The sequence below is a fragment of the Neofelis nebulosa genome, chromosome 4 (assembly GCF_028018385.1).
Source record: "Neofelis nebulosa isolate mNeoNeb1 chromosome 4, mNeoNeb1.pri, whole genome shotgun sequence".
Classification (NCBI taxonomy): Eukaryota; Metazoa; Chordata; class Mammalia; order Carnivora; family Felidae; genus Neofelis; species Neofelis nebulosa.
This window is the reverse complement of record NC_080785.1, coordinates 94,465,041-94,490,583: the sequence shown is the minus strand read 5'-3', so window position 1 is coordinate 94,490,583 and position 25,543 is coordinate 94,465,041. Positions and strand designations below refer to the sequence as shown.

General features: G+C 42.3%; 1 protein-coding gene across 4 annotated transcripts in view; it reads left to right on the top strand.

The window, feature by feature from the left end:
* The window catches only part of AMPH (amphiphysin), a 251,180-nt gene that overhangs the window by 96,807 nt on the left and 128,830 nt on the right, over positions 1-25,543 (top strand). For all 4 annotated transcript variants that reach the window (XM_058725445.1, XM_058725444.1, XM_058725447.1 and 1 more), the window contains exon 2: positions 12,487-12,567. In XM_058725445.1, coding sequence (XP_058581428.1) covers positions 12,487-12,567 — 81 coding nt within the window. The remainder of the gene's footprint in view (positions 1-12,486; positions 12,568-25,543) is intronic.

Below are 25,543 nucleotides of genomic sequence, written 5' to 3'. Positions count from 1 at the left end.
GCATTTGGTCTTCTGATAGGAACGAGAGTCGCACGGAAGAATTCTATTTCCTGCTGCTCTAAAACTCTCCTCAGATGCTTCAGTAATATGGAGGAGTTGCTAATGAAGACAGTTTCTAGGAACCTAGACAGCTACTCTAGGCTACTCTTGGTTGCCTTGGCAATGTTGCTGACACATATGTGTTTCTTGGAGTTAGAGAATTGCCCAAGAAGTGTTTACTGAGCTTCAGAAAAATAACAGCTAGCAAACCATGCTGTCAATAAAGATGGTTCCATAGTCTTCACAGTGTGTCATTAACCATAAAAGATCCCTCTGTATCCTAGAAGGCCGAAGATGTGACATTGGCGATACACTTTCCTCAGATTCTCATCTGTTAGATGAGCAAGTTAGATTGCATGAAATCCATGCTCCCTGTCTGCTGTTTTACACTATAGTTTAGGGTGAAGATGTTAAATCAAAGAAGAAAAAGAATTAACCCTTACTAAAAAGCACCTTTTGGAGTCAGGCATCAGTTAGGCTCTTGTGCTTGTGTTCTCATTTAATCTCCCCAGAATTGGCATGCTCCCTGTTCTAAAGATGGGGAAGCTATGGCTTAATGAAGTTAAAAGGTTTGCAGAGGTCATCCAGGTCTCATTGGTGATCAAGTGGGGTCCTGTTTCATTTGACTTTTGTCCTTATTGTTTTTCTGCTGTGCCCGTGCTGTTTCTTATAATTCAGAGCAGTGGTTCTTCATCTGATGGAAGCCATGAACCCTCTGAATAAAAGACACATTCATATTGTATTAGGCATGTAATTTCAGGTCATCATGGACACCTTGGAATCTATCTGTGGACCGGATAAAGAGCCCCCTTGCCTAGAGGGAGGCCATGGTCATCTGTATTCTCAAGGGAGACCAACAGCCTTTCTACATGTTACTCACTCTTCAGGTCTCAATTGGAGAGACTCTGTGTAGTTGTGATTGTTCCTGTATGTGTATCTTCATTAAAGAAAGGGAAAGTTGCCTCCAGGGAGTAGTGATGGAGTCGTAGGATCTCAAGATAGATGTGTGCCTCAGAAGTCATCCGCAAGCCCCTACCATCAGGTACTTCAAGATTGTTCAGTGTTGTGTGTTAGGAGGTCAATAATTGTAATAGCTAACCTTCTTAAGCGCTTATTTCTGGACACTGAAATAAAAGTTTTACGTGTATGTGGGGCACCTGGGTGGCTCAGTCAGTTGAGCACCCTGACTCTTGATTCTGGCCATGATCTCAGGGTTGTGGGATCCAGCCCTGCATCAGGCGCCATGCCGAGTGTGGAGCCTGCTTGTGATTCTCTATCCCTAGCTCTCTCTCTCCCTCCCCTCTCCCTCACTTGCACACGCTTTCTCTCTCTCTCTAAAAAAAAAGGTTTTTTTTTTTTACATGGATTACCATTTAATTTTCACACCATACACCGAGTTAGGTACAAGTATTCTCCTTAGTTTACAGATGAGCATACTACTATAGAAAGATGAAGAGCCTTGCCCAGGGCAGATTCCAAAGGGCAGGGTGGGATGCCAGCTTCTATCCCTCTATCCTTCAAACCCAGCACCCTCTTTGTCACTTTGATATGCTGCCTCCTGTCACTTTGTTCCTACCCACAGGGAACATTTTAGCCCTCTTTTCCCTTAGGACTTCTCCCAAACCAGAGAATTCACATGCTAATGGAGCTTACACCTGAGCAAATCAATCAAGAATTCCCGAATTCCTTCTTCTATTAAATTTGATTATTTTCTCTCTGGAGCAGGCAGGTAGGAAGACAGAGAACCTTCTTACAAATGACCAAGGGATTTTTCATTCACATGTAATTCCTTACCTGTTTTTGTAGTGAAGATCAGAGAAATCCATATGATGCAGAGACCAGAAACTGTTCCCTAAATTGTGCTCCAGTAAATAGTAACCTTATAAGAAGTTAACAAATCCACATGGGAAACACAGGGTTAAATAATGTTACACAGTATTGTTTTATTGCAGGACTTCTTAAAACCTTTAATATGCTTATAACGGAAGATCATGGGTGTGCGTGGGTAGCTCAGTCAGTTAAGCATCTGACTCTTGATGTTGGCTCAGTTCGTGATCTCATGGTTGTGGGATCGAGCCCCATGTCGGGCTCTGTGCTGAGCATGGAGCCTGCTTGAGAGTCTCTCTCTCTCTCTTTCTCTCTCTCTCTCTCTCTGTCTCTCTCTCTCTCTCTGTCTCTCTCTCTCCCTGTCTGTCACTTTCTCTCTGTCCTTACCCTGCTTGTGCATATTCTCTTTCTCTCTCTCTGTCACTCAGAATAAATAAACATTTTTTAAAAAAGGAAATTGTGTAAGTTTTAGGAATTACATTGGAAGGGTGCAGTTGACTAAGGTCCAATGTATTTTCCATTCATTCAGCATTCTTTATTGCCTGTATATGTGGGTTCTCTGAATTCTTCCTGGAACTGGAACATCTTACCAATTCTCATTAAATACTGAGTTAAAAATAATCTTTGCCCATGTTCATTTGTATTTTTTAGGGTGCATTGTGATTTCCTCTTTTTTAACTTTTAACAATATTCTTTGATACTCTACCGAGAGATATATAGTATTTGGCTATCTTTCAAGTAGACTGGGCCCTGGATTTTTATTTTTTTACTTTTTTAATTTTTTTGTGTAGAGATTTCTGAGATTATGTCCCATGGAACACTCTTTGGGAAACACTGTTTTATAAAAACATGGTAAATCAAAAGAGTAGCTGAAAACCAAATCCCAGCTTTATACAGACTTACAATACATAAACTTAGAACATCCCTGCAGAGTAGAAAGGAAGCAGACATTCTTATTCTGACTTTGGTCCTCATCCCCATGGGGTACAAAGCAGAGAAGCAATTATCCCAAAGTCCCACAGAGACAAGGCTGTCAGTCCCATCCATTTCCAATGATTATAGTCCAGAGCCTCAACACACTGCCTTAGTGAGTGTTTTCTGTTTTTCTTTTTCCAGCTATAGCCTAATCTGCCCATCTCAACCTTTCAATTCACCTCCTGAAATCCTGGAGAAAGACTGTTGATAAGGTAGAACAAAGCTTCCAAAAATCTTTCCTATGATCTCTAATTAGTTAGCAATACACTTGGGTATGTAGACTGTGTTGCCAGAATGAGAGGGAAGTTGGCAGCATTTGGTGAAAATATGTTTTGTGAAGCCAAGATTACGGGCTCCAAGGAGCTCATGAAGGCGAGTGGTGGCCCTGCAGTGCTGTAGGGTCAGAGCAGGTGTAAGAGAGGACCTGGATCCTTCTTTCCCTGGGAGCTTGTCACTTGTCCTAATGGAATGATCTTGTCTTGACATCTGTGGAATCCGGTAAGGTTGTGTTGTCAGTGTTTCTGTCCCACTTCCTGCTCTGGTGACTCACTCTTTGTGTCCTGATTTTACAAGGAGGTAATGTTCCCCCAGGCCTTTTGCGAGTCACAGGCAAATTGGACGGTTTCTGTCTAAGTGAGGGTAGAATGGGGAGAACACGTTGTGTAGAAACTGTGACCGTCACTCAGCGTTTATGGATAAATATAATGACCTACTTTGGATGGAGATGGTGTCAGATGGCTTTCATTTCATAAAAGTGTGGATCTTCTTGGGGTGCCTGGGTAGGTCACTCTGTTAAATGTCTGACTCTTGATTTCATTCGAGGTCACGATCTCACGGTGTGTGAGTTCAAGCCCCATGTCGGACTCTGTGCTGACCGTACAGAGCCTGCTTGGGATTCTCTCTCTCCCTCTTTCTCTGCCCCTTGCCTGCTCACGTACACGTGTGTGCTCTAAGTAAACAAACAAACAAACAAACAAACTGAAAAAAAAAGTATGGATTTCTCACCACTAGGTGAGACGCTGACTCTGGCATCACACTGTCTGCTTTGAGTCCTGGGTCCATTACATACGAACTCTATCACTGTGGTCAGTTACTCCAGTTTTCAGTGTTCTCATTGGCAAAATGGAGATAATCGTTGTAACCTGACTCACAAGGTTGTTGGTAAAATTAAACTCATTTTTAGATCGAATGCATATAGAACGAGGGTTGATGTATTTTACATTTACATAGATGATAGCAAATAAATCAGAGAATTATGGAATTATTCATGTGGGACATTTTCACAAGAGGAGGGAGACCAAGAACATGTCCTTTCCTCTCTGTACTCCTTTTTCTCTGTATCCTGCCCATCGGCCCCAACAGCTCCCTCTTGATTTAGGAATTTACAGTCCCAATTGAAATCCCTGGTAGGGTTTTGTGAACTTTTTGTTCTACCTAAGTCAACATCTTTCATGATTTTACTGCGGGTCAGTGTTTTTGCATTGCTGACTCATCTTCTGCTGGTACTGTGGGTAGCTGAGGTCACAAAGACTGTCTGAAGAGTGCGTAGAAAGGAACCAGGAACAGAACTGCGTCCTGGTGAATTGCCTGGGTGCAGAGCTTCCATAACTACGTGCATTTACAGGGGCTCTTCTACAGGTGGATTGCCAACATTTTAGCAGACAAGCATTCTCTCGAACATCTGGCCAGCGGTAAATGGAGGAATATCTCCCCCCAGCTGAGGGGCATGAGGATTCATTTAAATAGTAGAACAAGGTTAGAGGGTCATTGTATTATTCTGTGCAATATTGGTATGTCCTTGAAGGGGGCCGAGGAAGGAAGACCCAGTCTCTCTCAGAGTGTCAGGATGATTTGAAGGCTTTAATAAACTTCTTTGTCACTGAATTTTGGTATAAATGTTGTATTCTGGGTCGGGTACTGGAGGTATCAGGTTTCCTGGAAAGGTAGCTCTGAGACAAGGTTGGCCAACCCAGGCACCTAGAAGAGAGCAGGATGTCGAATGCCAGGGTGAATGTCCATTTGTCTTCCCTTGATCAGTATTCCTTAAGCTGGTTTTTTTTTCCCTCACCAATAATTATTGTTTTTAAGTTGGAGCACTAAGATGTCCTCGACTTTAGAGATGGGGAAGGATGGAAGAAAGCAGACTTCAGGAGCCTGGTACCTGACCAGGTTGGTTGATGCATGAGTGAAAACAGCTTCGGCTGGTCCTCCCTGCACCTGCATTCTGAGGTCCCTTCTCACTTACCTCTGTTTCCCTTCCAGGCCCCTGAACTTTCTTTCCTCCATTGTGTTCTAATTCTCACTTGGCTCTGTCACACCTAGGATAAACCTGCTTGTGCCTGAGATTTATACTTTATCTCTACTATATGTCATTCTCAAATTTTTTAAGTCTGAAGGTCACTCAAATGGACAGAAGGCTGTGAACATTCCCTCTCTCACCTATTTTTGCTTATCTCCTCAAAAGTGTTTCCCAGAATGAGAGGAAGGCTCATGCCAGCCTCTGAGAGACTTTGATGCCATAATGGCTAATGTATTAAAATCTGCCAGAGCAAGGAGTGGATGTTGTAATGACGCAGACATAAATCTATAAAAGACCAGATAGAGGGCAAAATACAGGACCTTGACAGGAACACTCCAAAGGATGATTCATCTTGTTCCTCTCAAGTTAGAGCACATTAAAGCTACTGCTTTAAGTCTTTGAATATACCTAGCAAGAAGTCAAAGATCCAGTACCCTGAAGTTTGGCCGATAGTGCAGTGTCTGCTCATAGGATACCAGCACAAGCAAATGCCCTGCATTGTCATGTACCTGATGGCCTCCTTCCAGTCCTTGGAAGTCCTTATGGAACTTGGCACAGGGCCGGAGTGAGCACTTGGTAAATGCTTTCTGAATGTGCACATGGACATGTGGGTATCTGGACAGATGAGTGAATGAATCCTCTGCACATGGGCAGGGGCGAAAGACCCAACTCTCCATGTCTTATCCAGACGAGAAGAGACCATGGTCATCCCATGTAGTTGCCTCCTGGATTCAGTGGATAGTGTATACGTGATTTTATGTGCTCTTCTTTTTTATAAATACAGAGAGTGTGGAGAGAGGGGTGCCTCCTTGTTCAGAGAAGGCTAAATTAGGTGGTTCTCTCCTTGACTGCCTAAATCAGAGAGTTCTGAATTTTTAGAGACATTACTTGGGCACTTCAGGAGCAATTGCTCTAGAGAATTGCTCTTAAAAAGAATATAAGGGGCATCTGGGTGTCTCAGTTGGTTAAGCATCCAACTTTGTTCAGCTCAGGTCATGATCTCCTGGTTTGTGAGTTTGAGCCCCACATTGGGCTCTGTGCTAACAGTGCAGAGCCTGCTTGGGATTCTGTCTCTCTCCCTCTCTCTCTGCCCCTCCCCTGCTCTCTCTTTCAAAATAAATAAACCTAAAAAAATAAAATAAAAAAAACAATGTGAGATTCATGTCTTTGGAACAGCCCAGGCAAACCATTACTAACTGCTTTAGGAGACACTGAAATAGGGTTTACTTGTGGAAATACTCCAAGCTACCATATTCCTGCTTTTCCTTCCTGTTTAATTTTTAATTTGCCCATGTCATGGTGTCTTTTTACGATCACATCAGAACTTCTGAACTCAGGCCTGAGAGGGGAGGGTGACACAGCCAGCCATAGAGGGATGCTTCAGAATCTCATCGAAAGGAAAGGCAGTTTGAAAATGCTTATTCAACTTAAGATGTAATTTTGCATTCGAAAAACAGCAGCGACAAAATAACAAAATCCTGTTGTTTCAAAACAGTAAGGTGTCAGTGCAGATGAAATAAGCTGTGAGGTGAAAGACCGAAGTCCTGAAGCAAAACGCATGAGGCACAACATTGTCTGCCATTTGCCTGTGCGTGGAAGGCGGCTCGTGTCATCAGAACCTGAGTATCAGATCCGTGAATGTATAGTAATCGCCCTGTAACATGAACGTCAATGGTGCCAAACTGGTCAGGTTAATGGATATTTTCAGTTACTGGGAGAAAAATCACAAGACTCTTCACGTGTGTTTTCCAGCTGAGCCATCGCTTCCGTCCACAGGTCTTGTTGCGTGTTTCTGGTTCTGACCTTTCCTAATCCCGCATCGAAACCATCCCCCTCCCTGGAGCCTTCGCCGCAGCCTAGGTCCCTGGTTCTCAGCGGCAGAAACCTGAGATCATCTGTGCGTCTTCTCTGTCCCCACCCTGTCCATCTTGTAAGCCAACAAGTGTAGTGTGGATTGCGCTTTTTTAAAAAATACATTTATTTATTTTTGAGAGACAGAGAGCACAAGTGGGGAGGGGCAGAGAGAGAGAGAGAGAGAGAGAGAGAGAGAGAGAGAGAGGGACACACACACAGAATCCGAAGCAGGCTCCAGGCTCTGAGCTGTCAGCACAGAGCCCGACGCGGAGCTTGAACCCGTGAACTGCAAGATCATGACCTGACCCAAAGTCGGACACTTAACCGACTGAGCCACCCAGGCGCCCTGGATTGTGCTTTTTAAGTGTCTGCCCAGTGTGTTTTCTCACTCAGGCTCAGTGGCATTGCCTGGACTGTGTAGTCTCTTAACTGGTCCCACCTTTACAAAGAGTCTTGCTCTCTTCTGATCTGTCCTTACCATTGTCTCCAGGCTGCACAAATCCATGCAGGTGGCTCCCTCCAAGGAAAAGCATCATTGGCTCGCCACGGTCTGCAGGAGAAAATGAAAGTCTTGAGTCTTGCAGACTAATAAACCTCTCTGTCATCTGTCATCCACCTCCCACGCTAGCTTCATCTACCCCGGTTCCCCTCACCTCGCGCCTCAGCATACCACACTCACAGTCCCTAGAACTGGCTTGCCTTTCTGCAGCCCCCTGCATGGTTGGGCACACAGTCTTCAGTAAGTCTGTCTTCTCTTCAGTTGGAGATAGGAGTGTATGGACTTCCTTCTCTGCCTACTCTTGACTGTGATTTGTGTTCTTTCGTAGGGAAAATGTCAAACTTGATACATTCATTATAGATTCAAGAATTAGGTGATATCTGAAATTAGAATCCGAATTTGAATAAGAAGATACTTATTTCAGGGGCGCCTGGGTGGCTTGGTCGGTTAAGCTTCCACTCTTGGTTTTGGCTCACGTTCTGATCTCATGGTTCATGGGTTCGAGCCCTGCGTTGGGCTCCACACTGATGGTGTGGAGCCTCCTTGGGATTCTCTCTCTTCCCCTCTCTCTCCCCCTCCCCAGAGATTTCTCTCTCTCAAAATAAATAAACTTAATATATATTATTTTGTCCCCCTGTTTGATGAGTAAATCTCTTCTCTGGCACCTCTATCTATTGGTTAAGCTCAGATTGCTGTTAGGACAGTGAGCTCATTATGTCTACCAAAAAACTATTTCATTTCCAGAAAACCATGAAAAATGTGTTAGTACAAAAAAAATTTTTTTTTATATACATAGCTTTTACCTACCAATGCTAGTTCTCGATCTCGGTTTCGGATGGGACAAGTCTGGTCTTTATTGTGATGATCCTTCAGATATTTGAAGACAATTACACTCTCTTCCTTCTGGTCTCCTTTTCTCCTTGTTAATACCCCCAATTATATCACATATTCCTCTTACCTCAGGGTGTCAATTCTCTCTACCTTTCTGGGGACTCTAGCTGGCTCCAGGATGACTGTGAATTTATGTGTTGCCCAGCTTGTCCAGCCCAGAGGAACTTTTGGGCCTGCTCTGTCAGTTGCTGTCATGCCTACTGGTGCAGCCTGAGAGCCCTTTATCAACACATACAGACCATCTGCTGAGGTCATCCCTTCTTTCTCCTGAACGGCACCCATCATGTGTTCTTAGCATCCATTCTGTTGCATGTTGGTTGAAAGTCAAAAACATACATTCAGTCCTTGTATAATTGTATTTCTGACTGAAAGTTTTATCCCTGTTGAGTTTCTTCTTGTTAGAGAAGGTCTTTTTGTGAATCCTGATTCTCCTCATGTGAGATGTCCAATATGTGAGATCTCCTCCTCATGTTTTTGTGACCCTAAGTTTATGCTGTTGATGAAATTAAAATAGGATGAGGGGTGCCTGGGTGGCTCTGTCTGTTAAGTGTCCAACTTCAGCTCAGGTCATCATCTCATGGTTTGTGGGTTCGAGTCCCGCATCGGGCTCTGTTCTGAGAGCTCGGAGCCTGGAGCCTGCTTCAGATTCTGTGTCTCCCTCTCTCTCTGTCCCTCCCCCTCTCACTCTCTGTCTCTGCAGACTAAGAAATAAACATTAAAAACATTTTTTTTTTTTTAATTTAAAATAGGATGAGCTGGCTCCTGTGAGAATCAGCTGAAATAAGAGACAGAATTCCCTAACGCAGTGAATGGCTTGGAGAAGGTTCTCAGCAAAGGCCAGATCCTTTCTTGCCCCTGTCCTGATGCCTTTTCTGTCTCCACTCTGTGGCTGCTGCCATCAAGATGTGGGTGTGCTGTGACCCAGAGAGGTCTGGGTCCCTTATTACTTTCAGTAGAAGAGAGAGTGTGGGATTATAGTATCGTCCAATCATAATTCCATCTCTCTTGGCACCTAGGAACAGTTTTTGTAGTTATTTTTTCTATTTTAATTATACTCTACAATTTCTAGAAATACGGATTGCAAGGCACTATGATTTAAAATTTAAATAACACGGGGCACCTGGGTGGCTCAGTCAGTTAAGCATCCAACTTTGGCTCAGGTCATGATCTCACGGTTCGTGAGTTCGAGCCCTGCACTGGGCTCTGTGCTGACAGCTCAGAGCCTGGAGCCTACTTCGGATTCTGTGTCTCCCTCTCTCTCTCTGTCCCTCCCCTGCTCATGCTGTGTCTCTGTTTGTCTCAAAATAAAAAAAAGCAACAAACATTTTTTTAAAAAGGAAATAAAATTTAAATAACAGACTTTCAGCAGAGGGTCTGTGAAAAATCCCTTTCACAATTGTAGATACGCACCCTCGAAGCTGTGTCTTTCTTAGGGTATGGTGGCCTTCAGGAATCTCAGGTGAGAACGTGAGAATGAGAGTTAGGATATGTAAGTCCCATTTGCTTCCCATAAGAAGGAAGAGGCTCTCTGTGAGTGGGGATAGGGGTGTCAGACCTCAAAAAGGGGATTTTCCGGAGAGTCTCCAGTAGGCCACTTAACTATGTGTTCCTGTTTCCTCAGCTGTCATGTGGGTAAAATAAGATGTAGCTAGGGGTGTTGTGAGAACGAAAGACGTGACATGTAAATCACTTTCTGTGGTTTCAGGCACGTAGCGGAGACTCGATGAACATCAGTCTCTTTTCTCCCGCTGCTGAAACCACAGTGCCTTTGCACTGCGCAGACAGTGGGCGGGGGGGCGAGGTTGCCTGCTCAGAAGACTGACAGCTTTTCGTGGCTTTTGTGAACTGCTGACGTTACATGAGGTGTTGCTTCTTTTCAAAGGCTCAACTGCTCTAGGGGAGCCAAACATTTATGAAATAGTAAATTTTAAGAATTAGGGGGAAAGATCACATAGTAAATGCTAGGTACCTTTCCCCTGTTAGTTTTAGTGTTTCTGTGTGTGGACACAGGTCATTTGGGAGACTTGACTTTAAAATGAAAAATAATTTTTTTTAAGTTTATTTATTTTTGAGAGAGCGAGTGAGAGAGTGAGCATGAGTTGGGAAGGAGCAGAGAGAGGGAGAGAGAGAATCCCAAGGAGGCTCTGTGCTGTTAGCATGGAGCCCGATGTGGGGCTCGATCTCACAGACCTGAGCTGAAATCAAGCATCGGATGCTTAAGCGACTGAACCACCCAGGCGCTCCTAAAATGAAAACTTTTTATTTATTTTTTTTTAATTTTTTTTTTAATGTTTATTTATTTTTGAGACAGAGAGAGACACAGCATGAACAGGGGAGGGGCAGAGAGAGAGGGAGACACAGAATCTGAAACGGGCTCCAGGCTCTGAGCTGTCAGCACAGAACCTGACACGGGGCTCGAACTCGTGGACCGTGAGATCATGACCTGAGCCGAAGTCGGCCGCTTAACCGACTGAGCCACCCAGGCGCCCTAAAATGAAAACTTTTTAAAAGGTAGATGGAATAAAGAAGCAAGCAAGCACTTTTTTTAAAATTATTTCTTTTTTTAAAAATTATTTATTCATGAAAATAATTTTTTAAGTTTATTTATTTAGAGGGAGAGAGTGCATGTGTCCACATGGGGCAGAGGGAGAGAGAGACAGAATCTCAAGGAGGCACCATGCTCCACGCGGAGCCCAGTGTGGCACTCAGGCTCACAAACCGTGAAATCATGACCTGAGTCAAAACCAAGAACCAGACCCTTAACTGAGCCCCCCAGGCACCCTGCAAATTCTTCATTCTTAAGTTATTTTACTTTAGATGCAGATCTGGGGGTGGATGGGAAGAGGTCTTGTAACAAGGCCCAGAATCCCCATGTCGTTGAAGTTCCTTCTTCTGCACATGGGACCTGTGTGTTTTTGCTTTGCTGTCTCTAACAGCAGTCGTCATAAAAATAATAGTGACACTATCTTGCATTTACACAACACTTCTAAGTTGATCTTGTTCTTACAGTTTTTCAAAAGTTAAAGATAACATTTTCATGTAAATAATTTTCAACTCATTAAGGCAGTGTTCATGGGGTTTCTTATGTTTTTGTTTTTTGGGTTTTTTTTCTTCTTTTTTCTTTTTTTTTTTTATTATTCTCGAATGACTTGGTGTTTTAGATACTACACGTGGGACTACTGAGTAGGGAACCCAGGTGTGGTTCTCAGGATCCTTCTGCTCTATGCCCAGGTAACTCTCTGCTGTGTCTGTGAGAGCACCTTCTCCTGTTACCCAATCCTGTGCTCCAGGAAGACGGAACCACTCCTGCCCAGTCCCACAATATGTAATGATTTTTCCAGTGATCTCTGCAGAGGCTCCTTCCTTGGTGGGAATGCAGTCTGCCACATTCCTGTCTGCTGGCATTTCCAGCACAGTTTGAGTCAGCTCGGCAGAGCATTCCCTGGTAACCTCGGCTCCTAAGGGATATTGCTCACAATACTGTTAACCCTTCATGTTGCCTGTGACCCATGGTCTCTGATATGTTACTTGTGAACCTGCCTTGTTTACATCACTGGACTCTGCATTTCTCAAGATTAAGTACTGGGGCCTGGTTTCATTCATCTTTACATTTCTGGATCCTAGTGCTTAGCAGGGGGCTTTGCGTATTCCAGGACATCACTGAGCATTTTATGAGTTGAAGGGCATATTCGAAGGCGGTGGGGGAGAATTTGCCTTGTGCCTGGCTCCAGTAATTCTAACACCATCCCTCAAAAGTAGGCTAAGTGTCTAGTAGAATAACTTTGGTTCACTGTTTCATAAACATCTGCGTACCTGTTATGTATCAAGCATCGTGCCAGATTGGACAAGACAAGGCACAGCCTTTCAGTAATCGATTTATATCGATACATGCAATGTAGCATTTGCTCAGCCTGTGAGCAGCAGAACTGTGGTTAAAATCCCAGTCTGATCACCCGGAACCCAGCGAGCCAAGATGCTTCCAGAACAGAAACACTAGCTATGTCGAGTGACATCTCCTCAAGAGAGCAAAACAAGAGCCTTGCCCCGCCTATTATTCGAAGACGCTGTTAAATCGAACCGTTTTGTTTCCTTTGCAAACTAGGTCCTTCAGAAGCTTGGGAAAGCTGATGAGACAAAAGATGAGCAGTTTGAAGAATATGTCCAGAACTTCAAGCGGCAAGAGGTGAGTACAGTTTTCTAGTGTTCGGAGGGAGAAATGGGTTGACTGTGTCTGTGAACTTCTTTCTTTGGGGTTGGCGTGCCAACCTGGGGGGTGGCACTGCTGATTCTGTAGGCTCTCTTGTGATGGGCGAACAAAGAGGCAGGAGGCACTACAGGAAGAAGCTTTGTGGTTCAGTCGTAATCTCAGGAGATGAAGACGTTGCTGGTCTGGAGCTCTTCGATACAGATTATCGATCTAAAGGAAAGATGCTGTTTGTGGTGATTTAGAGTATTGGTATAGTATTAGAGAAACAGTAGTTCAGATACCTCCCGCACAATTATTTCAGTTGTTGCATGCTTCAAGATCATGCATTCTCAAGAAGGATTATATCTCCCCCAAGAGGGTGGAAAATGGTTCTTTGTGGGTGAAAAAAACGGTGTATATCACGTAAATAGATACATAGTGTATCTGTGGTATTGAAATTTCATGGGGGTGTGTGATGAGGAAAAATAGGTCTAAAATAGCTCCTTAAGGGAGATGATAATGAGGAAAAAGGTTGAGAAACATGATTAGATTTGTGCTATTCCTTCCTTTTTTTTTTAAGTTTATTTATTTATTTTGAGAGACAGAGAGAGAGCAGGGGAGGGGCAGAGAGGGAGAGAGAGAGAATCCCAAGCAGGCTCCATGCTTTCAGCACAGAGCCTGATATAGGGCTCGAACTCACGATCGGTGAGATCACCACCTGGGCTGAAACCAAGAGTTGGATGCTTAACCAACTGAGCCACCCAGGCTCCCCTGTGGTGTTTGTTCTTTTAATGGGCTGCATAAAGACACATGCATAAAGAAACAAACTCTTTTAGAAAATTATCTGTGTATATCTCTAAGGCTTGGATAAGAATGGACAGAATATCCATTGGATATCTGGACAGAATATCACTCTTTAGAGAGCATGCATGAGGGTTAAGGTGGGGGAAGGTACACGTGGGGCCATCTGCAGTTAGAAGCCTCCCATCTGGAGATCATACTAGCCATGGGGTGGGAGGAAGGCTGCACCACCAGATTCTGGAAAGTGGGGTTTGGACATGGGGATGATGTGAGGACACAGCTTTATTTTCCTGGTGTCACTGGAGCTACCAGTGTCCCCAGGATGTTGTGGCCTTGGGGATGACGACAGTCAGTAATGTCAGATCATCACAGGTTTCTTTTTTATTTTTTAATGTTTATTTTTCAGAGAGAGAGAGCGAGAGAGAGAGAGCGAGAGCACAAATGGGGGAGGGGCAGAGAGAGATGGGAACAGAGGATGAGAAGTGGGCTCCTTGCTGACAGCAGAGAGCCCAATGCAGGGCTTGAACTCATGAACCCTGACGTCATGACCTGAGCTGAAGTCGGACAGTTAATCGACTGAGCCACCTGGGTGCCCCGATCATCACAGGTTTCATTTTGTCCCCTTTGTTCCTGTTTGCAGATCTCAAATTGCGGAGATTTCTTTCTTCCATGTGTGTACCCGAGTACCCACTGTTTGTCTCCCTGCATCCATGCTATTTTTGTCCCTCACCAACACAGGTGGTAAAAATCCAGCAGGTATGGAGCCAGGTAGACCAGTCTCCATCAGAACGCATTCCTGAAGGCCTCCAATTTTATCCCAAGACTAAGCATTGACATGTGCAGAGACAGATACTCCGTTTACTGTGATAGCCATCTTGTTCTGTCTGAAAGTGACGATGGAGAGAAGGGAGTTGGAGAAGAAAGCCATGGGAGACAAATAGAGCATATCCACAGAGAGCTTTGCATTCATGAAGGTAGAAGAGACAGTTCTATAGCAATCTTGGATCTAGGCCCATAGACTATGTTGGCCTCCAGTCTCCTCCAGGAGAACAGATTCTCCACGTCTCCTTATGTTCTCATGCTGTGAGTTCTTGTACGTTTCTCCCTTGCACTTGGATCACACTCAGACACAGCACCATCTGGATTGCAGTGACTTCCTGCAGAAAAGATGATCAGTCACTGCCCTGTTGCTTTGCAGGGTGATCCCGAATACCTGCTTTAAGGAATTGGAGTTAGAAAGAAGTGATTCAGGTTTATAGATGTACCTGTCTGAGGATTTACACTCTACCCTTTGAAACTTCGTCTTCCTTTCGGGGGTGTCCCCGTGGAGCTGATTAGGTCTCTGCTCTTGGATTTTTTCCTGTATCACTCTTATGGTGTCTTGATGCAGTTAGTGTCCCAGAAGGCTAACCTTGGGAAGCATCAAGTTCAGGAATGCATTCATGACTAGGAAGCACTTTGTATTTTCCAATTACAGTGAATTCTTATTGGCCCTTTTTTGGACTTTGTTGAGCGGGCCAGGTGAGAATTATTTTTTGTCGAAAGCACTAAAGGAAAGTACAGTTGGTCACATCATCGGCTCCATTGGTTACGTGCCACTAGCATCAGCAGCGTGAGGTGACCGTGCAATGCTGCTGTGTCTTCCATTCCCATCACAAGATATACATTTTCTTAAACGGGTACTTTCTTTTAAAAAAATGTTTAGTGGGGCAGCTGGGTGGCTCGGTCGGTTAAGCATCTGACTTCAGCTCAGGTCACGATCTTATGGTCCGTGAGTTTGAGCCCCATGTCGGGTTCTGTGCTGACCGCTCGGAGCCTGGAGCCTGCTTCAGATTCTGTGTCTCCCTCTCTCTCTCTGCCCCTCTCCCTTTCTGTCTCTCTCTCTGTCTCTCAAAAGTAAACATTAACAAGAAATACTTATTTAGTTTTGAGAGACGGCAGGGGCAGAGTATCTGAAGTGGGCTCTGTGCTGACAGCAGAGATTTTTAAATGTTATAGACAAAATCATATGCTATCAATTCTTGAAGACTTTGGTCCTTTGTACAATATTAGCAGATTTCAAGATCTGGGTAAAACTTCAAAATCTGGGGAAGTTTGAACAAGCAATTCTACCTTATAAGAGTGAAACAATTACGTTGGAAATACAGAAATGGTATTACTCAAAGAGTATCTTAACCCCCTCTGTCTCCCTTTGAAAACAGTTTTGCATCAAAAACATCTTACATTTGCACATACTCATTTTGATGGCTTTTTTTTGTTTTCATCAGAAAAAATAAGTTTATAGTCATTTTCGTGCAATAAGGAGGGATGGTACCTTAATCCTGTCCGTATACTAGAAGGAGAGAAGAATACGCTGAGAAAGGTGTTTCTACATATACTTGTGTAGAAACTTTAACCTAGAAAGATGGATCTACTAAGATTGTGGCATCTCTACGAGGCCTAGTACTTTTAATGTTAACATAATGGCAAATCATTACTTTAATGGCAGAAGGCATCATCTAAAGGCGACAGACTCTGAGGATATTATCTGACCCAGGAAATCAAGATTTCATGTTTTTTTCTGTGATAATATGTTTTTCAAATCCGAAAAGATACTACTTAGGGTATAAAATGAACTATATGTGTATTTGTGCACTATAGTATGGTAACTTCATCATGCTTAATTAGTACTTAATCCAGAGTAGATTATTCTAGAATATTCTAGAAAGTATTCAAACATTTTTGGGCTCTGATGATCTTACTTTTAAATTCCCTGTAGTAAAATTCTGAAAGTCCTCATAATGATTGATGTATGCCCTGATCCTTCATGTTGGAAACAAAGGTGGCATCAGGGTCTGTGTTTGAACTCAAGCTTGAAGCTTAGCCTTTATCTTATTCCAACCCCAGGTTTTTCTTTTTGATCACAAACCTCTTTTCCTAAAAGGTGGTTTTTGTTAGACTGAGAGTATGGGTGAAGGGTCTGTGTACAACTGTCTCGGTTGTCCATTGGGTTTCCCCATTGCTGTGCTTTTCATGGTCCAGATTTCCTAAACTACTCAACTGGGGCCAAGAGGAAAGGGAGAGAAGGGGGAGAGCAAAAGGGAATAGAGTGAACTCTGCAGAGAGCTTGGGATTTTCCATGATGACGAGTACCAAAAAGAGTAAGAATTATAGAAATCTATCCAGCAGCAAGAACAAAATATGACTTCCACATGTCCTCCCCAAAGTGTTTTTTTTCCCTTCCTTTTTATTTTGCCTGTCTTACCAAAGCTGCTAATGAGTAGCAGAATTGACTGGTGTGAACATCGCCTACTTTCATCTGGCTGCCTGCTGCCGATTGTGTTAATGAGCAGAGAGAAGGTCCCAGAGAGGAAAGAAGGTCCTTGGCCTTTCTCCCTCCTTCTTGCTAATAAACTTGCCATTAAAATGCCATGCTTATGGCAACTGTGCTAACTGCAACAAGAATTGAATAACTTAGGGGCTGTGTGGGCTCAGGTTACCAACTCTTTGGTCACATTTCAGTGAGTACAGCTTTGAGCACCCAACTGGACTTACAGTCCAAGAAAAATACTTCAATATTCCAATTAGTATTCATTATTGTTATTCCAATTATTAGAATCATCCAGTGACTGAAAGCTGGAGTCGTGTCTTCTCCTTACTAATCTCTTCTCAGCACAGGGGACCTGTGTGGCTGCTTTCATCCTTTTATGTCTACGGGATCGAGTGCTTTGCACATAAGCTTTAAAAATACTTGTCCTACATCCCCAAAGGCAAGGGAATTAAAAGCAAAAATGAACTACTGGGACCTTATGAAGATAAAAAGCTTCTGCACAGCAAAGGAAACAACCAACAAAACTAAAAAGCAACCAATGGAATGGGAAAAGATATTTGCAAGTGACATATCGGACAAAGGGCTAGTATCCAAAATCTATAAAGAGCTCACCAAACTCCACACCCGAAAAACAAATAACCCAGTGAAGAAATGGGCAGAAAACATGAATAGACACTTCTCTAAAGAAGACATCCGGATGGCCAAGGCACATGAAAAGATGCTCAACGTTGCTCCTCATCAGGGAAATACAAATCAAAACCACACTCAGATATCACTCATGCCAGTCAGAGTGGCCAAAATGAACAAATCAGGAGACTATCGATGCTGGAGAGGATGTAGAGAAACGGGAACCCTCTTGCATTGTTGGTGGGAATGCAAATTGGTGCACCCACTCTGGAAAACAGTGTGGAGGTTCCTCAAAAAAATAAAAATAGACCTACCCTATGACCCAGCAATAGCACTGCTAGGAATTTACCCAAGGGATACAGGAGTACTGATGCATAGGGGCACTTGTACCCCAATGTTTATAGCAGCACTCTCAACAATAGCCAAATTATGGAAAGAGCCGAAATGTCCATCAACTGATGAATGGATAAAGAAATTGTGGTTTATATACACAATGGAGTACTACATGACAGTGAGAAAGAATGAAGTATGGCCCTTTGTAGCAACATGGATGGAACTGGAGAGTGTGATGCTAACTGAAATAAGCCATACAGAGAAAGACAGATACCATATGTTTTCACTCTTATGTGGATCCTGAGAAATTTAACAGAAACCCATGGGGGAGGGGAAGGAAAAAAAAGGAGGTTAGAGTGGGAGAGAGCCAAAGCATAAGAGACTCTTAAAAACTGAGAACAAACTGAGGGTTGATGGGGGGTGGGAGGGAGGGGAGGGTGGGTGATGGGTATTGAGGAGGGCACCTTTTGGGAGCACTTTTGAGAGCACTGGGTGCTGTATGGAAACCAATTTGACAATAAACTTCATATATTGAAAAAAAAATAACTTGTCCTACCTAGGGCATCTGGGTGGCTCAGTCGGTTGAGTGTCCAACTTTGGCTCACCCATGATCTCCTGGTTCCGGGGTTCGAGCCCCACGTTGGGCTCTGTGCTGACAGCTCAGGGTTTGGATTCTGTGTCTCCCTCTCTCTCTGCCCCTCCCTTGCTTGTGCTCTGTCTCTCAAAAATAAATAAACATTAAGAAATTAAAAAAAAAAAACAAAAAACACTTGTTCAACCTAAAGCTGAACCTAGTGACAGGAATGATCATTTTGAGCACTCTCTTAGAGCATGTTTTTATTTCAGGGATGGAAAAGATGTTGAATATTTGAATTTTTGCAAGCAGTCTCATGACATTTTTTAATACATATGCATATAAGTAATTAAAAATAAAACTTAACAGAATAGAAGTTTTTAAAAATGTAAATACAAATATACTCCCACAGTGTGTTAATGTGTGAATAAAATTTTTATTTATGGCAAATTGCATTTACATTTGGAAAATTTCTGCAATTTTCTTGAACACATAGGCCCAGCAGTTATCTTAGAGTTATTTCTTTTTACTACAGATAACCATGATCTGAATATGTTAGTGTATCCACCTTTTATTTATTTATTTATTTTAACTGTTTATTTATTTTGGGGGAGAGAGCGAACACAGGTGCAAGTGGGGGCAGTGCAGAGAGAAAGAAAGGAGAGAATTCTTTTTTTTTTTTTTTTTTTTAATTTTTTTTTTCAACGTTTTTTATTTATTTTTGGGACAGAGAGAGACAGAGCATGAACGGGGGAGGGGCAGAGAGAGAGGGAAACACAGAATCAGAAACAGGCTCCAGGCTCCGAGCCATCAGCCCAGAGCCCGACGCGGGGCTCGAACTCACGGACCGCGAGATCGTGACCTGGCTGAAGTCGGACGCTTAACCGACGGCGCCACCCAGGCGCCCCGAAAGGAGAGAGAGAATTCTAAGCTCTGTGCTGTCGCCTTAGAGCCTGGCGTGGGCTTGATCCCATGAACTGTGAGATCATGACCTGAGCTGAAATCAAGAGTCAGACACTTAACCAACTGAGCCGCCCAGGGGCCCCTGGGTATCCACCTTTTATGCTAACAGTGACCTTTCCTCTGAAGTAACCACTGCCTTGATTAAATGTGAGCCCATCCATCTGTCTGGGATAATGATCCAATTCTAAAGGACAGCATCCTACCTCAGAGTGTGGAGAACCTCAGCCAGCCTACAGAGCCTCCCGTCCGGTCATCAGACCTTCTGGGTTTTGAGTAAAAACTTCAAGCGGCGAGTTTTGTGTCCACCAGAGCAGCAGTTTTCAAACTTCAGCTGCATCAGAATCACCCAGAAGGCCTCAGGACAGCACAGATTGCTGTGCCCCACCCCTGAGCTGCTGATTCAGTAAGTCTGGGGTAAGGCCTAGAAATGTGCATTTCTGACAGGTTCCCAGGAGATGCCAGTGAGGCTGTTCCAGGCAACAAATTGAGGACCTGTGCTTTGTTTCTATTCATATACTTTTTTTCAACCACTTCCTCTGATGAGTTCTTGAAGCTTCTAACCCTGTGTTTGATATCTATTTTAGTATCTTTATGACAAAAGACGGCTAGAGATTAGGTGGCCATGCCCAGAATTATCTGTGATCTGCGTAACTGAGGTCTACTGAGAGGATCTTATCTCTAGTGGGCATGATTTGGGGTACAGGGGCAGAGTTCCTTTCTTCCCATGGCTGTTGATCCTGGAAACTGTATGCCTTGTGAAAATACAGGTGCCCCTGCAAGAGAAAAAATATGTGCTGCTCAGACCTTAATCAGGATGAGTTTAATAAGGCTTTTTTTCCCTAGATACTCAGGCTTAATAGGAGAAAGTATAGAAAGTATCAGAACTCTAGATACAGGATCCTGAGAAGAAATGAAGAGTTCTTATCGGCGGTGGGGCGGGGAGGGGTGTCAAATGCAGCGAATATAAGGCCTTGAAAATAAAATCTTTCAAAGCAGCTGAAGCAATGCTGGCAGGGAAATTTATGGCATTACATGCTTACATTGGAAACAAAGAAAGGAAACAAATCAGTGATCTAAGTTCCAACCTTAAGAAACTAGAAAAAGATGAACAAAATAAACCCAGAGCAAGCAGAAGGAAGGAAATACAAAAGAGCAGAAATCAATGAGAGTGAAAATCGAAAGCAATAGAGAAAATAAATGAAATAAATAACTGGTTCTCCAAAAAAATTAATACATTTGATAAATCTTCAGCACAACTGAACCCCCAAATAGACTCAAATCATCAATACCAGGAATGAAACAAATGGTATCACTATAGATCCTGTAGCCAGTAAAAGGACAACAAGGAAATACTGTGAAGAGATTTTAATTAATTTATTTATTTTTAGCAGGGACAGGAGAGAAGAGTCACCCAAGAGAATGACACACGCAAAAGCCAGAAGTTCAGGAGAAAACCACCTTTGAAAAATGGCGTATGATTTAATAATATTAATTTTAAGAGCTGAGTCAGGTGCGTGAGGGTGGAGATGAGCTGGCCAAATAAATGGGCGTGTAAATCTGTAACACAGTGTCAATAAATCAAACCTAGCAATATAAAAAGAATTATAAGAATGACCAAGTAGGATCTATTCAAGATATATAAGGCTGGTTTAACATATCAAAATCAATCAGTGTAATCCACCATATAAACAATGTAAGGAAGAAAAAAACCTTATGATCATACTAATTGAAGTAGAAAAAATATGTGACAAAATCTAACACTCATTTGTAATGAAAATGCTCAGCAATTTAGGAATAGAGGGGAATTACCTCAACTTGATAAAGAGTATATACAAAATAACTAAGTCTCACACTATACTTAATAGCAGAAGACTGAATGCTTTTCCCTTAAGATTGGGAACAAGTCAAGGATGTCTGCACTCACTCATGCTGTCCAGTATAGAAATGGAAGTTCTAGCAAATATAATAAAGAAAGAAAAAGGAAATGCAAGGCACACAGATCAGAAAGAAGATATAAAACCATCCATTTGCAGATACATTGTGTATATAGAAAATCCCAAGACTGCAACCAAAAACTCCTAGAACTTATAAGTGAGTTTAGCTGTGTCACGGGATACAAGATCAGCACCCCAAAATCAATCATACTTATATCCATTAGCAATGAACATGTGGAAATCAAAGATATATAAACATAGTAACATTCTAAAGAAAGAAAATATTTATGGACACACTTCACAAAATAGATACAGTATTTATATGCTGAAAATTACAATATGCTAATGAAAACTCAAAGAACTAAATAAATGAAAAGACATACCATGTTCATGGATTGGAAAGTTCAACATAGTAAATATGTAAATTATAACCAAATCGGTCTGTAGGTGTAATGAAATTTCATGTAGTTCTTAGCAGCAGCTTTTTAAAAGACATACACAAGCTTATTCTAAAATTTATATGGAAGCATCCAGACCCTAGAATAGAGACAAGAATAAAGAGAGAAGAATCCTTCTATTTCAATATTAAATCCTCTTATATTGCTGCAGTTTGATATCAGCAGAAGGATAGATACATAAGTAATGGAACAGAACAGGTAGCCCAGAAATAGAGCCACACAAATACACTCAACTGATCTTTGAAAAAGGTACAAAGGCAGTTCGATAGAGGAAAGAAAGTCTTTTCAATAAATGGTGTTGTAGTAATCAGACATCCATAGACAAAAAAATGAACCTTGACCCAAACATACACCCTTATGTAAAATTTAACTCAGAATGAATCAAGAACTTAAATGTAAACATAAAGCTTTAAAACTTTTGGAAAAAAGAATAGGAGAAAATCTTCAGAATGTAGAACTTACCAAAGAGGTTTTTAGACTTGACTCCAAAAGCACAATCCAAAAAAGGAAAATTTGATAAGTTGGATCTCATCAAAACCAGAATCTTTTGCTCTCTAAATGAACTGTTAAGAGAATAAAAAGATAGGTATCTGAAACATAGAAAGAACTCTCAAAACTCAGCAGCAAAAAGCACAAACAATCCAGTTAGAAAGTAGTCAAAAGATATGAATAGACATTTACTGAAGAGGATATCTGGATGGCAAATAAGCAATTCATAAAATGTTGAACCTAGGGGCACCTGGGTGGCTCAGTTGGTTAAGTGTCTGACCCTTGGTTTGGGCTCAGGTCATGATCTCACGGTTTGTGAGTTCAAGCCCCACATCGGGCTCTGTGCTGACAGTGCAGAGCCTGCTTGGGATTCTCTCTCTGCCTCTCTCTCTCTGCCCCTCCCTGACTTGCTCTCTCTGTCTCTCTCTCAAAAATAAATAAGTTAAAAAAAACAATGTTGAACATATATTTAGCCATCAGACAAATGAAAATTAAAATACAGTATCACTATATACCTCAGAATGGCTAAAATAAAAATTAGTGATAATACTAAAGAACATCAAATGTTGTCAAGGATGTGGAGAAAATGAATTACTCCTATCTCAGGTGAAATGATACAGCCACACTGGAAAACATTTTGACCATTTCTTTAAAAATTACAGCTATCATCTAACCCAACAACTGCGCTCTCACACATTTATCCCAGAGGAAAGAACTTAAGTTCATACAAAAACCTATACACAAATGCTTGCAGCAGTTTTATTTGTAATAGCCCTAAATTGGAAACATCCCAGATGTCCTTCAAGAAGTGAATGGTTAAACAGACTGTTGTATTTCCAGAGCGTGGAATATCACTCACCAATAAAAATGAAGTTACTGGTAGATGTAGTAGCCTGGATGAATCTCTAGAGAATTATGCCACGTGAAAAAAAGGTTACATTTTATATGATTCCATTCGTAATATTTTGGCATGACCAAATGGTAGAAATGGAGGAAAGATTAGTGGTTGTCGGGGGTTAGGGATGGGAGAAGGGAGACTGGTGTGGTTATATTAAGTTAACACAGGTCATCCTTGTCCTGGTGGACCAGTTCTGTGTCCTAACTGTGACGATGGATACATGAAATTATACATGGGATAAGGTTGTATAGAACTAAATACACACATTTGCATGAGTACAAGTAAAAAGTAGGGGAATAGGACTGGTGGATTCTATCTATGTTTTGATGTTGTTCTTACTATAGTTGTGCAACATCAAAACTGCGTACAGGATACAAAGGATCTCTGTATTTCTTTCTCCAACTCAACGTGACTGTGTATAATTATCTCCATAAAACTTTCTGGTGAGAAACATCCCCTTTCACACCTTTACCCAGAAAAAGTTTACTGCCTACTGCTTGTATCAGATAAAGGTGCTCTACAGTAAAAGCCAGAGACTCCTACTGTTGTAGAGCTGAGGAGGGAACATAAATGAGCGAAGTACACAAGTAGTGAAACAGTGAGTGGTGAGGACTGGGTTGCGTTATAGGATTCATAGGGTGTAAAAAAGCAGCTGTCAGGGGCGCCTGGGTGGTGCAGTCGGTTAAGCGTCCGACTTCAGCCAGGTCACGATCTCGCGGTCCGTGAGTTCGAGCCCCGCGTTGGGCTCTGGGCTGATGGCTCGGAGCCTGGAGCCTGTTTCCGATTCTGTGTTTCCCTCTCTCACTGCCCCTCCCCCGTTCATGCTCTGTCTCTCTCTGTCCCAAAAATAAAAAATAAAAAATGTTGAAAAAAAAAAATTTAAAAAAAAAAAAAAAAAAAAAAAAGCAGCTGTCAGCTCCAGTTCACATCTGTCACATGAGAATGTCACCCAGGTTGCCACATCTGATTTCCTAGAGAAGATCAAATCCATATTTTACATGGAATCTTCCCAATTGGTTTTGTATGTTTTATTTTTTTTAATTTTAAACTCACAAGAAGTTATAAAATGGTACACAGAACTGTTGTATACCCTCAGATTTCCCAGTCACTTTATCATTCTGTCCATCCATCCATCCATCCATGCACATGTTACCTATCTAGTATACAAAAAGGACACTCTCCTACAAAACCACAGCTAATCCATCAGAATTAGTGAATGACCATGAATCCCATATTACCACCTGATTCACAAACCCCAGATTTTGTCTATGGCAAAGCTTTTGATCTGAGAAAGACCCGGAGAAAGACCCGGTTAAGGGAATGAAAAGACAAGCTACAGACTGGGAGAAATTACTTGCAACATATTGTCCACTTATGTTCTTCAAGGTCTAGGGGCCACTCCAGGGTCATACTGACATTTACTTGTCAAGTCCCATTAGCTTCTTTAAATTTGGAGACATTCTTCAGTCTTTCCTTGTCTTTCATGATCTGCAGATTTTTGAAGAGTGCAGAGCAGTGTTTATTTGTAGAATGTCCCTCGACTTAGGTTTGCCTGATAATCTCTCAGGATGAGCTTCATGTGATGCCTCCTGGCAGGATTTCTACAGAAGTGATGCTGTGTTCTTCCCAGTGCATGATTTCAGGATGCACATGATGTTGATTTTTGCCTTTACTTTGGATATTCACTTTTATCACTTGGTTAAAAAGAGGCTGCCTGCCAGGTTGCCCTAGTATTTAGTTTTAAATTAGTAAGTACCTAAGAAGTATTTTGTGGGGATACACTTTGAGACTCGGTAAATAACCTGTTCCTTCTGAAAATTTTTGCTACTACTTTTATCCGTTGAAGCTTCTTGTCTTAATCAGCTGTTACTCTAATGGTTGCTAAATGGTGATTCTCCCTGCCCCCTGCCCCAATTGCTTCAACACTTATTAGTTAGCATTCTACTTCTTGGTAAAATGTTCCCCTCTCCTCTAATTATATTAGTATGGACATAGAGATTCCTATTTTATTCAGTGGGTTGTAATACATTATTATTAGTTGTTTTGCAGCACAGTTGCCCTAAATTTGGCCAGTGGGAACTGCCAGTGGTGACTCCTGTGTCCTTTATACATGTCCCCATTCTTTGAGAACATTTTTTCCTTTTTCTTTTCTTTTTTTTTTCTTTTTTCTTCTCCAGCTTCATGCTGTGCCTGTCCTCCCCAGCCTTCAATGAATGGTTTCTTTAAGGAGACGTGGTCTTTTTTTTTTTTTTTTTTAATTTTTTTTTCCACGTTTTTTATTTATTTTTGGGACAGAGAGAGACATAGCATGAACGGGGGAGGGGCAGAGAGAGAGGGAGACACGGAATCAGAAACAGGCTCCAGGCTCCGAGCCATCAGCCCAGAGCCTGACGCGGGGCTCGAACTCACGGACCGCGAGATCGTGACCTGGCTGAAGTCGGACGCTTAACCGACTGCGCCACCCAGGCGCCCCAATTTTTTTTTTTTTCCTAAGTTGAGAATGACATTTAGAAACCAAGACCTGAGTGCTGGGTATATTCTTTGCTTTTAGGGTATCGTGCTTCTATAAGTCTTCTAACTGGACAG